The sequence below is a fragment of the Thamnophis elegans genome, chromosome 14, assembly GCF_009769535.1.
Source record: "Thamnophis elegans isolate rThaEle1 chromosome 14, rThaEle1.pri, whole genome shotgun sequence".
Lineage (NCBI taxonomy): Eukaryota > Metazoa > Chordata > Lepidosauria > Squamata > Colubridae > Thamnophis > Thamnophis elegans.
In genome coordinates this window covers 2950158-2964243 of record NC_045554.1, presented here as the reverse complement: position 1 = coordinate 2964243, position 14086 = coordinate 2950158, and the positions used below count along the sequence as shown (strand labels likewise).

The 14086-nt window shown below is 47.2% G+C and overlaps 1 protein-coding gene across 1 annotated transcript in view; it reads left to right on the top strand.

The window, feature by feature from the left end:
* The window catches only part of LOC116517815 (mitotic spindle assembly checkpoint protein MAD1-like), a 108366-nt gene extending 96012 nt beyond the window's left edge, over positions 1-12354 (top strand). Inside the window, exons 11-13 of the mRNA XM_032230991.1 lie at positions 8834-8978; positions 11485-11564; positions 12339-12354. Of these exons, the coding sequence (XP_032086882.1) occupies positions 8834-8978; positions 11485-11564; positions 12339-12354 (241 nt within the window). The remainder of the gene's footprint in view (positions 1-8833; positions 8979-11484; positions 11565-12338) is intronic.
* The last annotated feature ends 1732 nt before the right edge of the window (positions 12355-14086 follow it).

Sequence of the window (14086 nt, the reverse complement as noted above, 5' to 3'; positions counted from 1 at the left end):
TAGTCCAGCCCAGCGCTGTGAACACCAAGGCTGCACAGCAAATAAATCCATCAGGGCAAATCAAGGAGTTCAGGAAGCAAAGGATCCAGGTAATTCGTCCAGAAAGAATGCAAGGACTCTTGGGAAGTTCAAAGGTCGGCACTCCACACTTCAGGAACTCAGCATTTGTCCCCGACAAAGGCCCCCTCCCCACAGCGTCTCCTTAAATCTCAGTCCCCAGGTGTGCCTTGTGAAGATGGGCGGGGCACTCTTCTCCCCCAGTAAGCCTGTTCAGTCTGCTCTGTTCTCGCTTTCTCCCCACTCTCTGTGCTCTCGGATCAGGAGGGGGAGGTCCTTGCTCCACGCCTGAGCTCCGTCTCTCGTGTTCCTCCTGCCCCTGTTCCTCCCTGCCTACAAGCTGTCCTAATCCTGAAAGGCCCCGCCCTTCCCCATTTTCCTCTGAAGCCAAACTAGAATCCTACAGCCACATATTATGAATACCGACATCTCTACAAAGATGGCCTCAAGCAGACCCAATCGTACGTGAGCACGGCCAGGGTTACCCAGTGGCCTTAACACTTCAAGGTCTTCCCAGCTGAAGGTACCTTTGTTCAGCATCCCACAGTTTTGTTGAGCCCAAATATGGGATTTACAATGTTGGCGATCCCAACCTTGCGTTAGATACCCTTGAGGGCGGTACCACTTAATTATTAGACTCGCCATCCTGAAAGTCAACGCCGGAGTTTGTTTAAAGGTAAAGCTTCCCTTCACACATATGTACTAGCCGTTCCCGAGTCTAGACGCCCTGAGTCTTTCGGGAATAGGGCGGCATACAAGTCAAATAAAACCTAAACCTAGCACTCATCTCTGTTTCCAAGCCGAGGAGCCAGCGCTGTCCGAAGACGTCTCCGTGGTCATGTGGCCGGCATGACTCAACGCCGAAGGCGCACAGAACGCTGTTCCTTTGCCACCAAAGGTGGTTCCTATTTTTCTACTTGCATTTCCTACATGCTTTCGAACTGCTAGGTGGGCAGAAGCAAGTCACGGGAGCTCACCCCGTTACCCGGCGCTAGGGATTCGAACCGGCGAACTGCCGGCCTTTCTGATCGACACGCTCAGCGTCTTAGCCACTGAGCCACTTTTGGGAGTTTGTTTACTTGAGTTTAAAGCCTTCTTGTCTGGTATTCAGAATCGGGAAAGGAAATTCCTCGGAGACCGGTGTTTAATCTGCAAGGCTCTTTCAGAAAATTCTAATTGCGAGGAGTAGCCGGCAGGGTGATGAGAAGCAAAACCAAAGAAATAATAACGAAGGCACGCAGATAAACAAGGCGATGCTAATATCCAGCAAAAGGGCCATAATATGCATTGAAGATGAAGACCGATTATGAAAAGGTCAGCCTGGACCATCCTGTGGAGCGTTTAGTAGCAGCCACGAGTGGCAACCCGGGGAGGACTTTCCGGCCCAGAGGTGGAATGCTGGTTTTTAAAAGGTTTCTTCTTTCTTTTTGTCCTAGTGTGTTTATTTTCCCAATTATTTCTGATTACATTCAAATAGGGCATCGTCCCGCGGTTAACAGCATTTGCAACCGGCTTGTTAGCTCAGCCTTGTGCGATGCCGTCTGCGTTTAATTTTGGGCAAGTTTGTTTTCCCATTAAATGCCTGGCGCTCAATTAAAGCGTGCCACTCGCCCTCCTTCGTTTTCACAAAAAGGTGTGGTTTCTTTTGCCGGGAACCAAAATGGTGTGCCTCAGATTTAAGAGGGTGTAAGAGTTGGGATGCGATGGCTCAGTGGCTGAGCTTGTCAGTCAGAAAATTCGGCAGTTCGGCAGTTCGAATCCCTAGCGCCGCGTAACGGAGTGAGCTCCCGTGACTCGTCCCAGTTTCTGCCAACCTAGCAGTTCGAAAGCACGTAAAAAATGCAAGTAGAAAAATAGGATCCACCTTTGGTGAGAAGGGAACGGCGTTCCGTGCGCCTTCGGTGTTGAGTCATGCCGGCCACATGACCACGGAGACGTCTTCGGACAGCGCTGGCTCTTCGGCTTTGAAACGGAGATGAGCACCGCCCCCTAGAGTCGGGAACAACTAGCACCTATGCTAGTCACCTTCTGCTGAGCCTGACAGTGAGGACAATTATCCAAAGGAATGTCTTGTGGATGCTCTGAAGGTTTTTAAGAAGAGATTGGACAAACACTTGACCCAGATGGTATATACGATCTCCTACTCCAGCAGGGGGCTGGACTAGAAGACCTCCAAGGTCCCTTCCAACTCTGTTATTCTGTTCTGTTGGAATTCAAGACTGAATTCAAGACTGAATTCCAACAGAACAGAATAACAGACTGAACCATGGAAACAATGCATCGGGGCAACCCTCAGTCTTCCTAACCATTCCTAGATTCTACAATCTTTGTTTTTCTAAGAAATGATTTAAATAGACTTTTGTCGCCAGGATTTATTTTGGGTTTTTCCCCAACCCATGAACACAACTTTTATCTGCCGCATTTGGAGGCAACAATGTGAAGAGATTGGCTTGTTGCGCCCAAGCAACAAAACTCATTTTGGGGAGTAAAGAAAATATGATTACAGGTTGAGATCTGATGTGGCAAATTTGATTATTCATCACGGCTTGGACCGAGTTGAAATTTGTGGAAGATAAGATTTCTTCTCCGTGACTTCCAAGGTCAAACAAGAGTATTTACCATTCTCTCTCTCCTCTGTTTATCTTCGGATGCAAATTGAATTTGGTGACTCAAATTGATGAAATGTAAGGAATCTAAAACTCATCAGAAGCAACATGGAGAAAAATTACCGGGTAGGGATAGCTGGTAGCTCCACCAGTCCATGTCCTGGACTTTCTTCTGATTAGTAATTATTTCAATCTTTGTTATTTATTTTCTTTCTTCATTCTCAATTTTGTTTAAGTTGTTTTGATTTCTGTTATTATTATTTTTTTGGAAAGCAAAGCGTAATTATGTTCCGAAGCATTTAGAATTGGAATTAGATGGTTGAAATAGCCAGCTGCAGGCAAACAGCTCCTGCTGCAACTTGGGGGGAACCAGCATTTCCCCCTCCTCCTCCTCCTCCCCATTGCAAACACCCACTCCCTTCTAGTACTGATGATGTTACTTAGTTAGGTCATGAAACGTCTGCAGAAAAACAATCAAGCTCAGAGAGCACCAGGGAGTCGTCCTCTTCTTCATCTTCCTCTCTCTCTCCTCCACCACCTCCTCCTCCCTCCTCCTCCTCCTCCTCCTCTTCCTCCAGCTCCTAAAGTTTTCCTAAGATCTGACACCCTAATCAGGTAGCCTCAACAAGAGATTCTCCGTCTCTTATATTTCCAAGGCCACCTATTTCTCTTATATATCCAAGGCCACCTATTTCTATCTATCTCTCAGAATACAGCTGGAAGGGGCCTTGGAGGTCTTCTAGTCCAGCCCCCCCCCTGCTCAAGCAGGCGGCCCTATACCAGACCCATGGTTGTTCAATCTCTTCTTAAAAACTTCCAGCGTGACATTTCTGGCATAAACATTTCCATATCGTTTTTGGATCTTACAATGATTACGTTTGATATCCATTACAAAGGTAGGTGTAGTCCCTCAGATGACCTGTCCATTAATCCCTTCGTTTGCCTGATTACTAACCCTGCAAATACATATCCGATTCCTACCTCTCACACAATCTTAATGCCATATTTTCCCATTCTTCACTGGTCTGCGTTTTGCTGCCCTGATCTCTCCCCCCCCCATTTCTAATCAACGGTACCATTTGTCCCAGAATTCGTGATATTCCGTCCCATCCTTGTCTTTGAGCTCTGGAGTCAGCCCATCCATCTCTGCGCAGTCAGTATCTTCTTTATTATTTCTTGCTCCGAGGGAGTCTCTCTCTTATTTTTCCATTTTTGTGCAAAAACCAGTTTTGCCGCCCTTAAAATACGCAGCATTAAATATAGTCAAACTTTGCCATATTATTTTTCTTCTTTTGTGATCCCTAATAAAAATAATTCTGCCCTCAACTCCATCCTTTGATTTAGCATCTCTTCCAAATACTTTCTTATTTCCTAGCTTTTTGGGCATCTTCCTTAACATGTTGATGAAGCTGCGTCCTGTTGGGACGCCAGAATCTCTCTGCCCCCTCAATACTGTCCCCCAGTTTTTCTGTCATTTTACAATAATACAATAGCAGAGTTGGAAGGGACCTTGGAGGTCTTCTAGTCCAACCCCCTGCCCAGGCAGGAAACCCTATACCGTTTCAGACAAATGGCTATCCAACATTTTCCAACACGGTAGTTAAAGCAGAGCAGACTTTTTAAAATCAAATGCTCTCTCTATCTTCAAGGTGCTCGAATTGCTTCCTAAAAGAAATCCTTGTCGAAGATAAATGAAATTTTGAATATTTGAAATTTAATAATATACAGGAGCAAGGGTTTTTTTTTGGAGAAAGAAGCTATTAAAATGCATGTTAGTGCCTCTCTATTCATTGTGTTCTCTCGTACTTGGCAAGGCTAACAACATTTTTCTTTTAAAAAAAATGGGAGTTTTATCCTCAAAATTATTCCGAAGAAAAAGGAAAAGGGGGAATAAAAATGGACCGCAAGACATTTGCCAGCGACTTAAAAAAAATTCCAAAGTTTCTTCCCCTTGGTTCGATTTTACAGCATCCAAGGACGTTATTGAGGCGATAAACAGGAATGGGGCTTTCCCCCCCCCTTCCTCTCTCTGTTTTTTTTTTTTTAAGGCCAGAAAAATATACTTTGAATTCACAAAGCCCGCTGAAAATGCCACCAAGGCCATGGTTCAACCGAGCTATCAGATGTAGGGTTTAATTTTTTATGAGTTTCGGAAAAAATAAAAAAAAAACAAAATGAAAAGAGTTCAGAGCGTGTGGCCTTTAATGAGTGGGACATTTATCCGGCCCAATAAATGGGTTTCTTCTGTAGCTGTTGACATCCTGTTTTTCGAGCTTTTATATCCAACTCTCTAATGGTTGAATCAAAGAGCATAGAATTCTAGATTTCCCGTCACTTTTGGGGCAGTTTTTAGCCTACATTATGGGACCGAAGGCCAAAAACGCCTGCAGAGGGCTTAGCTAATTACAGAACATTATTTTATCAAAAGTAGAAGTTTCTCACCTCCATCCCGTTGTTTGGTTTGGTTTTTTTTTAAAAAAAAACTTGTTTAATCTCAGTTTAAGGGATGCGGTGGCTCAGTGGCCAAGACGCTGAGCTTGTCAGTCTGAAAGGTTTGGCAGTTCGAATCCCCAGCGCCGCATAATGGAGTGAGCTCCCGTGACTTGTCCCAGCTTCTGCCAACCTAGCAGTTCGAAAGCACATAAAAAATGCAAGTAGAAAAATAGGATCCACCTTTGGTGGGAAGGGAACAGTGTTCCATGCGCCTTCGGCGTTGAGTCCTGCCGGCCACGTGACCACGGAGACGTCTTTGGACGGCGCTGGCTCTTCGGCTTTGAAACAGAGATGAGCACCGCCCCCTAGAGTCAGGAACGACTAGCACAGAGGTGCGAGGGGAAGCTTTACCTTTCACTCAAAAGAGATGCATACCCCAATCCGGACTTTTTGAGATCCTGGCTGTGAAACCTGTTTATTTTTGAAAGTTTTAAATATTTACATTCTTGGGAGAAAAAAAAATAAGAACAGCGAGCCACCCCAAAACTTTCAGCGGGATGACAAAATCCGAACAAGGAGTTCTAGTTGGGGCTTCTGCCAGTTCGGGATGCTCAGCTAATCCGCTTCAGCGTCCCGACGAAAATTCCCTGCAAATCCTATTTTGCGTCTGCCGCACACCCGCTCTCTCCCTCCTCTCTCTCCCTATGCTCGGCGGTGTCGTTCCCAGCTAGTTTACCCAGGAATAATCAGGCATAAAATTGGGTTCTTCCATCTGTGTTCTGAAATCTTTGCAAGGAAAGTTGAGAAGGAAACAGGTCCAAGGCACCAGCCTGCCTGAAATCCTGCCTTTCATAATAATCTTTAACACAACCCTTACATGCTACTCGGTGGCAAAAGGTTCCATTCTCCGTGTAACTAATTAATTAAAACAGGAGGGGGAGGGGAGAAAGGGGGGAGGGGGAGGGACAGAGGCCCGGTTGCGTTGCGGTTATTGAATTACTGTATATACTCGAGTATAAGCCTAGTTTTTCAGCCCACTTTTTGGGCTGAAAAAAGCCGCCTCGGCTTATACTCGAGTCAGTGAAAAATTTGCCCGAAATGGAGGAGAAAAAGGGGCGGGGCCATGCCGCTGGGTGACACTTGTGAATGGCCCAGTGCCCCTGTGAGTTTCCCCTCCCTCTGTGTCAGTTTGCCGCGCAGCGCGCACCGCACCATCCCCCCTCCTCACGTTCTAATGTAATGCAGGGCTGTCTTACGATTCCCCTTCCTCCCCCTCCTGCCGCTCTGCAACGATGTCCCACCTCCTCCTTGTTATGGCAAGCAGCCACATAGCGATGTCCCACCTCCTCTGGTACAGTGATCCAATGATAGGAATCACTGTGCCGTGTGTCATAGGAGGCAGGACATCGCTCCCGCGGCTGCACGGGACATCATCATCACAGCGGGACATCAGCATCATGAGGTGAGTGAAGTATTTCATTGAATACACCGCTAGTTTACTGTTTTTCTTTGAAATAAATATTCAAAAACATTATTGGTATCTATTTTTATTTTTGAAATTTACCGGTAGCTGCTGCATTTCCCACCCTAGGCTTATACTCGAGTCAATAACTTTTCCAGTTTTTGTGGTAAAATTAGGTTCCTCGGCTTATATTCGGGTCGGCCTATACTCGAGTATATACGGTAGTCATTTTTCACAGTAGATTTATAGCCTTCGCGATTAGCTTCCCCACCTGACTACAACAGTGGAAAGAATCTATTTTACAGACTATTAAATTGGTGTATGAATGGCTTCCAATGGAGCTGGCGCTTACGCAGAGACCTTTCATTTCATTGAAAGATTTAAGGTGCTTGTACGGAGCAGTTAGCAGAGGGTGGGGGGGGAACGGATTGGATGGACTACCTGCAGGGAGAGCTTTTAGAAATCATCGGGGGGGGGGGGAGAAGAGAAATTTGGCAAATGGAAGGACAGTTTTTCAGGTATGCATATCAATGCAAAGGACCTGTGTAAGCAGAGGGGGGGGGGGGCGTCCCATAATTTAACAACCGGCTTGCCTAGTGCAGAACTGAAAATGTGAGCACTCACGCCGTTCCCATGCTTGTACGCAGGGCTTCCGGCACACTTTCTCGAGCAGGTGAGTAGGGCAGGCGAGGCGCGGAAGTCAGCTGGGCTGTGAGCCAGAGAGTGAGATACTCTGTTTTCCCGAAAATAAGACCTCCCCCAAAATAAGGCCAAGCGCTTTTTTTCAGGGGGTGTCAAAAGAAAATAAGGCCCTGTCTTATTTTCTGGGAAACACGGTTTATAGGATGGGATAGTACTGTGGTGAGTGGGCGTGGCCAGCCGGTGGTCGGAATTGCCATTCGCCTTGCTCTAAAATATATATATATATTTTGCCAATTTTTTAAATTTATTTTTTATTCTCTTAAATACCATTTTAAGTCTACATTCACCTAATTGTTGTTCTGCTTTACATTTGTCTCTCTTCTACATTTGTCATTCCGTTTAGTAGTTTATAATATACAGTTTGAGTTGCTTTGTTTACCATCCCTGTTGTAACACCAGCTTATTTTCCCTTTCTTTTCTCCCTCCCTCCCTTCTCTACTTCCTTCCTTCCTCCTCTCTTTCCCCTTCTTCCCTTACCTCTCCCTTACTCGTATTCTTCCTCTTCCCATTCCTACCCTCTCTCCTTCTCTCTTTCTCCCTTCCATCTTCCTATCCTCTATCTTCCTTCCCTCCTCTTCTCCTCTCCTCCTCTCTCCCTTTCTTTTCTATTGTTATAGATCCTTTCTTTTCTCCCTCCCTTCTCTACTTCCTTTCTTCTTCCTCTCCTTCCTCTTCCTTCTTCCCTTACCTCTCCCCTACTCCTATTCTTCCTCTTCCCATTCCTACCCTCTCTCCTTCTCCCTTCCATCTTCCTCTCCTCTATCTTCCTTCCCTCCTCTTCTCCTCTCCTCCTCTCTCCCTTTCTTTTCTATTGTTATAGATCCTTTCTTTTCTCCCTCCCTTCTCTACTTCCTTCCTTCTTCCTCTCCTTCCTCTTCCTTCTTCCCTTACCTCTCCCCTACTCCTATTCTTCCTCTTCCCATTCCTACCCTCTCTCCTTCTCCCTTCCATCTTCCTCTCCTCTATCTTCCTTCCCTCCTCTTCTCCTCCTCTCCTCCTCTCTCCCTTTCTTTTCTATTGTTATAAGTCCTTTTCTCCCTCCCTTCTCTACTTCCTTCCTTCTTCCTCCTCTCCTTCCCCTTCCTTCTTCCCTTACCTCTCCCCTACTCTTCCTCTTCCGCTTTCTACCCTCTCTCCTCCTCTCCCTTCCACCCTCCTCTCCTTACCTCTTCCTTCTTTCCCTCCTCTTCCTCTCGTCCTCTTCTCCTTCCTGTCTTTCGCTCTAAAGATATTTTTTGTGTGGCGTTTGAGAAGACCTCCTTTATTTATTTTATTTAGCACATAAGAGCTCATGCAATTATGCAAATTTAGGCTCAACATTTCAGCCCTAAAACCAAGAACTCCCATTAGGGGTGCATGAAAACCACCTTACACCCATGTTCAAACCTGAAACACAAAGCATCCGTCAGATGCAACCACTACTATATTCCCAACAGAGCAAGTAAGAGAGGATATTGGGAACAAATAGCAACCATTTCTCACTTCTGGATGCTTTTATCTCCTATGCTCCATGCAAAAAAAACAAAACGACTCTACTTTTCCTTCCTTCAGTTTCTCTTCTTCCTTTCTTTAGCGCCCGGCTGTTGGAGAATTCACGGAAACAACTGCAAGAAGAGTTGTTGAAGGTTCAAAGCCAGCTCCTGGATGAGAAGAAAAAACGCGAGCAGCAAGAAACGATGGTTAAATATCTCCAGAAACACATGCAGCTTCTCATCAAGGTAAGCCTCCTGGGTGGATGAACCCAATCAATCAATCAATCAATCAATCAATCAATCAATCAATGCAGATAGAGCTGGAAGGGACCTTGGAGGTTTTCTAGTCCAGCCCCCTGCTCAAGCAGGAGACCGTACGACATCTCAGACAAGTCTTTTTTTTTTTAAAAAAAAAGCCTCAAGTGATGAAGCAGCCACAATTTCTGGTGGCAAGCTGTTCCACTGGTTAATTGTTTTCACAAATCAGGAAATTCCTCTTTATTTTGAGTATGGGTCTCGGAATACAGTCTAACAAGAGTTGGAAGGGACCTTAGAGGTCTTCTAGTCCACCCAGGAGGTGATGCTTCTCCTGCCCTCCTCTTCGTGGGAAATCTAGTTGAATTTCTTACTTCCTAGGTGTTCCAGGTGGGAATATGGACGTTAGCCTTCTAACCATCTCTTATTGTTTGTTACCTGTTCTGTCCCCGCTTCACGGCTCTTAACAAACGGCAAGACGAATAAACTTAAAAGGAACTTTCTTTATCAGTTCTCAGTTCAAACTGGCTTCGAGCCCAAAAATAACATAAATATAGTCTCTTAACGAGATAACAGAATACAAAACAACTCTTACAAGCAATGCACTTCTCCAAGTGTAGCATTGAATCAGGGTTACAAGAAACAGAAAGCACTTATCCAAGTGTATCTTCCATAAATCACGATTGATGAGCAAGCAATGTTGTACCAAACAAGGAACGCACGAAGGAACGTTGACTCCTGCGACTAGGGTGTGGCAGCATCCGTCCTTTTATCTCCAAACCTGCCTCTAACAAGCCCCAGCTGCATAATGAATCTTGTATCCCGAAAAGACTCACAGCAGACATCTGCTGAGTCACAACAGTTACCTAATGTAACTGTGTGCCTATGTTTCCCTCTGCCACTTATGGGTAGAGCCTCTTCAGGATGGCTTCCATATTTATTTCTCAACTTGCGACGGGTTTTTCCGGCAAGCGGAGACGTCTAGCCCAGTTCTCTCGTCGAAAGCTTCCCCCCCCCCCCCCCAACCTAGGACAAAAGGTTTTGCTTTAATTAAACGGAGACGGTCGCGTAACCTAATATTAAATTGAGCAAACATATTACCTGTTTAAAAATAATAACTTTGCCCTGGAAGCGTTGGAAGCGAGACGGATATTTAATGATCTAATTAGCATGTCCTACGGCTGGAGCAGTTGATGTAAGTATCGCTAAAAAGAGGGGAGAAGGGAGGGGAAGGCAGGTTGGAAAGCCTCGAGTGTTTTTTTTAGAGACGGTGATATAGCTTGTAAACAATTTCTTTTTTTAAAGAAAAACGTTCTCACAACCTACAACGAATCCGCACTTTCTCCAAATCGCGGCCAAACCGAAGAGCCGAGGTGGCGCAGTGGTTAAATGCAGCACTGCAGGCTACTTCAGCTGACTGCAGTTCTGCAGTTCGGCGGTTCAAATCTCACCGGCTCAAGGTTGACTCAGCCTTCCATCCTTCCGAGGTGGGTAAAATGAGGACCCGGATTGTTGTTGGGGGCGATATGCTGACTCTGTAAACCGCTTAGAGAGGGCTCAAAGCCCTATGAAGCGGTATATAAGTCTAACTGCTATTGCTAACTGCTATTTGAGTCCCACTTCCTTGTCCAAAGGGCTTGTCCCACTACAGTTAGTGAGGTTTCCAGTGGTTGATGGACTTCTGGGAGATATTTGGTTGTGGGAACGAGGATGGTAAAAGGCTTATTTGCCAGGAAGTCAAATCTACTCCACTAGTGAAAAGAGGGACCAGGGGAGACACGATAGCAGCCTTCCAATATCTCAGGGGTTGCCCCAAGGACAGGGAGTCAAGCTATTCTCCAAAGCACCTGAGGGTAGAACAAGAAGCAATGGGTGGAAACTAATCAAGGAGAGAAGCAACCTAGAACTGAGGAGAAATTTCCTGACAGTGAGAACAATTAACCAGTGGAACAGAAGTTGCCTCCAGAAGTTGTGGGTGCTCCATCACTGGAGCTTTTGAAGAAGAGAGGGGACAACCATTTGACTAGGATGGTATAAGTCTCCTTCCCTGATCGTCTGGATTCTTCTGGAGAACGTCCATGGATAGACACACAGAAAGGTCTTTGAGGATTTCTACAGTCCTCCAGAAATTCAGCCTAGAAATAAGAAGGAATGTCCTCAGTGAGAACAATTAAGCAGCGGAACGTCTTGACTCCAGAAGTTGTGGGTGCTCCATCAATGGAGGATTTCAAGAAGAGACTGGACAGCAGAAGATGTTGGGCAACCATTTGTCTGAAGTGGTATCGGCAGTGATGGCGAACATTTTCGGCACCAAGTGCTCAAACTGTGTGCATGTGTGCGCGTGCCAGAGCTTCAGAAACTCAGCTGGCCAGCTCACATGTGCCTGTTTTTGGGACGTTTTCCAGGACGTTTTTGGGACGTTTTTGAGGCCAAAACCACCCGGAAAAATGGCCTATTTTGGGGGGCAGTTCTGGCTGTTTTTCGGGATCATTTTCAGGCTGTTTTCCAGCATTCCAGCACCCCCGAAGACCGGAAATCAGAAGAGCAGCTAGCAACAGCGCCCACGCCCACTGAGAGGTCTGTGCGTGCCACATCTGGCACGCATGCCATAGGTTTGCCATCACGGGTACAGGGTCTCCTGCTTGAACAAGGGGTTGGACTAGAAGATCTCCAAGGTCCCTTCCAACTCTTGTTATTCTGTAGGCATCAAGCAGCATTTGGGATAAGAAAACAGATTCATCCGTAACCATTAACACAACCCACCCAGGATAACTAATATGAGAGATTCTCCATGCATTAATTTTTTTAACAATTATTCTGTTATTTGGGTTCTGGTCTTCTGATGAGCTGGCAAGTTCTCAGGATCCCATTCCAGTCCATTCTCCTTGCAGAATGGCCTCCTGCTTTTAACTCAAGGCCACCAACTCCAGAACGGTTGATAAGTTAGTCACACGGTCATTAAGTGAATCCCCATTGACTTTGCTTGTCAGAAGGTCGCAAAACAGGATCAAATGACCCCGGGAAACCGCCACCGTCATGAACACGAAGCAGTCGCCGAGCGGGTGAATCGTGGGGAGGTTGCAGAGGCCGCCAGTCCCATTTTTCAGTGCCGTCGTAATTTCGAATGGTCACTAAGCGAACCGTTGCAACTACTTGCACCCCAGTAGCTTCTGACTCATTCCTGTAAACCGAGCCAGTTAACATTTTAAGATGTTTGCTTTTGACAATTATGGCTCTTCTTTAAAGGAAAGAAAGAAAGAAAGGAAATGATTGTTATATCATCAGGGAAATGCCCCGTTCGATAGAATCTCTTTTGGTGAAAAGACCTTATGTGTCTCTTGCGCCTTTCAGCGCCTTGTTGCCATAACTCTGGAAGACAGTCAATGGCTTTTTTTTAATTGTACTCCGGGCCGGTGGTGGTTGTGTGTTTGTTTCCTCTCCCGTGTGGTCTCGGTCACTCTCTCTCCCTCTTGGTCCCTCCCTCTCTCCCTCTCCCTTCTCTCTCCTCTCTCTCACTCTCTCTCTCCAGCCCTCCCTCTCTCCCCTCCCTTTCTCTCTCCCTCCCTCCCTCTCTCGGTCTCTCCCTCCCTCTCTCCTCTCTCTCTTTCCCTCTCTCCTCTCTCTCTCCCTCTCCCTCCCTCTCCTCTCTCCCTCCCTCCTTCTCTCCTCTCTCTCTCCCTTTCTCTTCTCTCTCTCCTTCCTTCTCTCCTCTCTCTCTCTCCCTCCCTCCCTTTCTCCTCTTTCCCTCCCTCCCTCTCTCCTCTCCCCTCTCTCCTCTCTCTCTCCTTCCCTCCCTCTCTCCTCTCTCTTTCTCTCCCTCCCTCTCTCTTCTCTCTCTCCTCTCTCTCTACCTCCCTCTCTCCTCTCTCTCTCCTTCCCTCTCTCTCTCTCCCTCCCTCTCTCCCCTCTCTCTCCCTCTCTCCTCTCTCTCTCCCTCCCTCTCTCCTCTCTCTTTCTCTCCCTCCCTCTCTCCTCTCTCCTCTCCCTCCCTCCCTCTCTTTCTCTCTCTCTCTCTCTCCTCTCTCTCTCTTACGGTCTCTCCCCCCTCCCTCCCTCCTCTCTCTCCCCCTCTCCTCTCTCCCTCCCTCCTCTCTCTCTCCTTCCCTCTCTCCTCTCCTCTCTCCCTCCCTCTCTCCTCTCTCTCTTTCCCTCTCTCCTCTCTCTCTCCCCCTCCCTCCCTCTCCTCTCTCCCTCCCTCCTTCTCTCCTCTCTCTCTCCCTTTCTCTTCTCTCTCTCCTTCCTTCTCTCCTCTCTCTCTCTCCCTCCCTCCCTTTCTCCTCTTTCCCTCCCTCCCTCTCTCCTCTCCCCTCTCTCCTCTCTCTCTCCTTCCCTCTCTCTCTCCTCTCTCCCTCCCTCCCTCTCTCCTCTCTCTTCTCTCCCTCCCTCTACCTTCTCTCTTCTCTCCTCTCTCTCTACCTCCCTCTCTCCTCTCTCTCTCCTTCCCTCTCTCTCTCTCCCTCCCTCTCTCCCCTCTCTCTCCCTCTCTCCTCTCTCTCTCCCTCCCTCTCTCCTCTCTCTTTCTCTCCCTCCCTCTCTCCTCTCTCTCTCCCTCCCTCCCTCTCTTTCTCTCTCTCTCTCTCTCCTCTCTCTCTCTTACGGTCTCTCCCCCCTCCCTCCCTCCTCTCTCTCCCCCTCTCCTCTCTCCCTCCCTCCTCTCTCTCTCCTTCCCTCTCTCCTCTCCTCTCTCCCTCCCTCTCTCCCTCCCTCCCTCTCTCTCTCTCCCCCCTCTCTCCCTCCCTCTGTCTCTCTCTAGGTGAAAATCTACCTGTCAGAATCGTAGAAATGGGCTCTGGAATTAAGGGGCGGCTGGAATGCGGCTGTCCATCCTCTTCTTAAAAACCTCCCTTCTCCCTTCCTTTCTTCCTCCTCCCTCCCTCCCTTCCTTTTCTCCCTCCCTCCTTCCTTCCTTCCTCCCTCCCCCTTCCTCCTTCCTATCAAAGGAAGCCACACCCTCACATTCTCATCCCATGGCTCTTCTCTGCGATCATGAGGACTAGAACCTTTTTCTTTTTAAACGCAAGGAACCCCAACCCAGCCCCCTTCTTTGCTGGCTTCCGCGTCTTATTCATCTGTCTGTTCGGGAGAGCCGGGCGAAACGC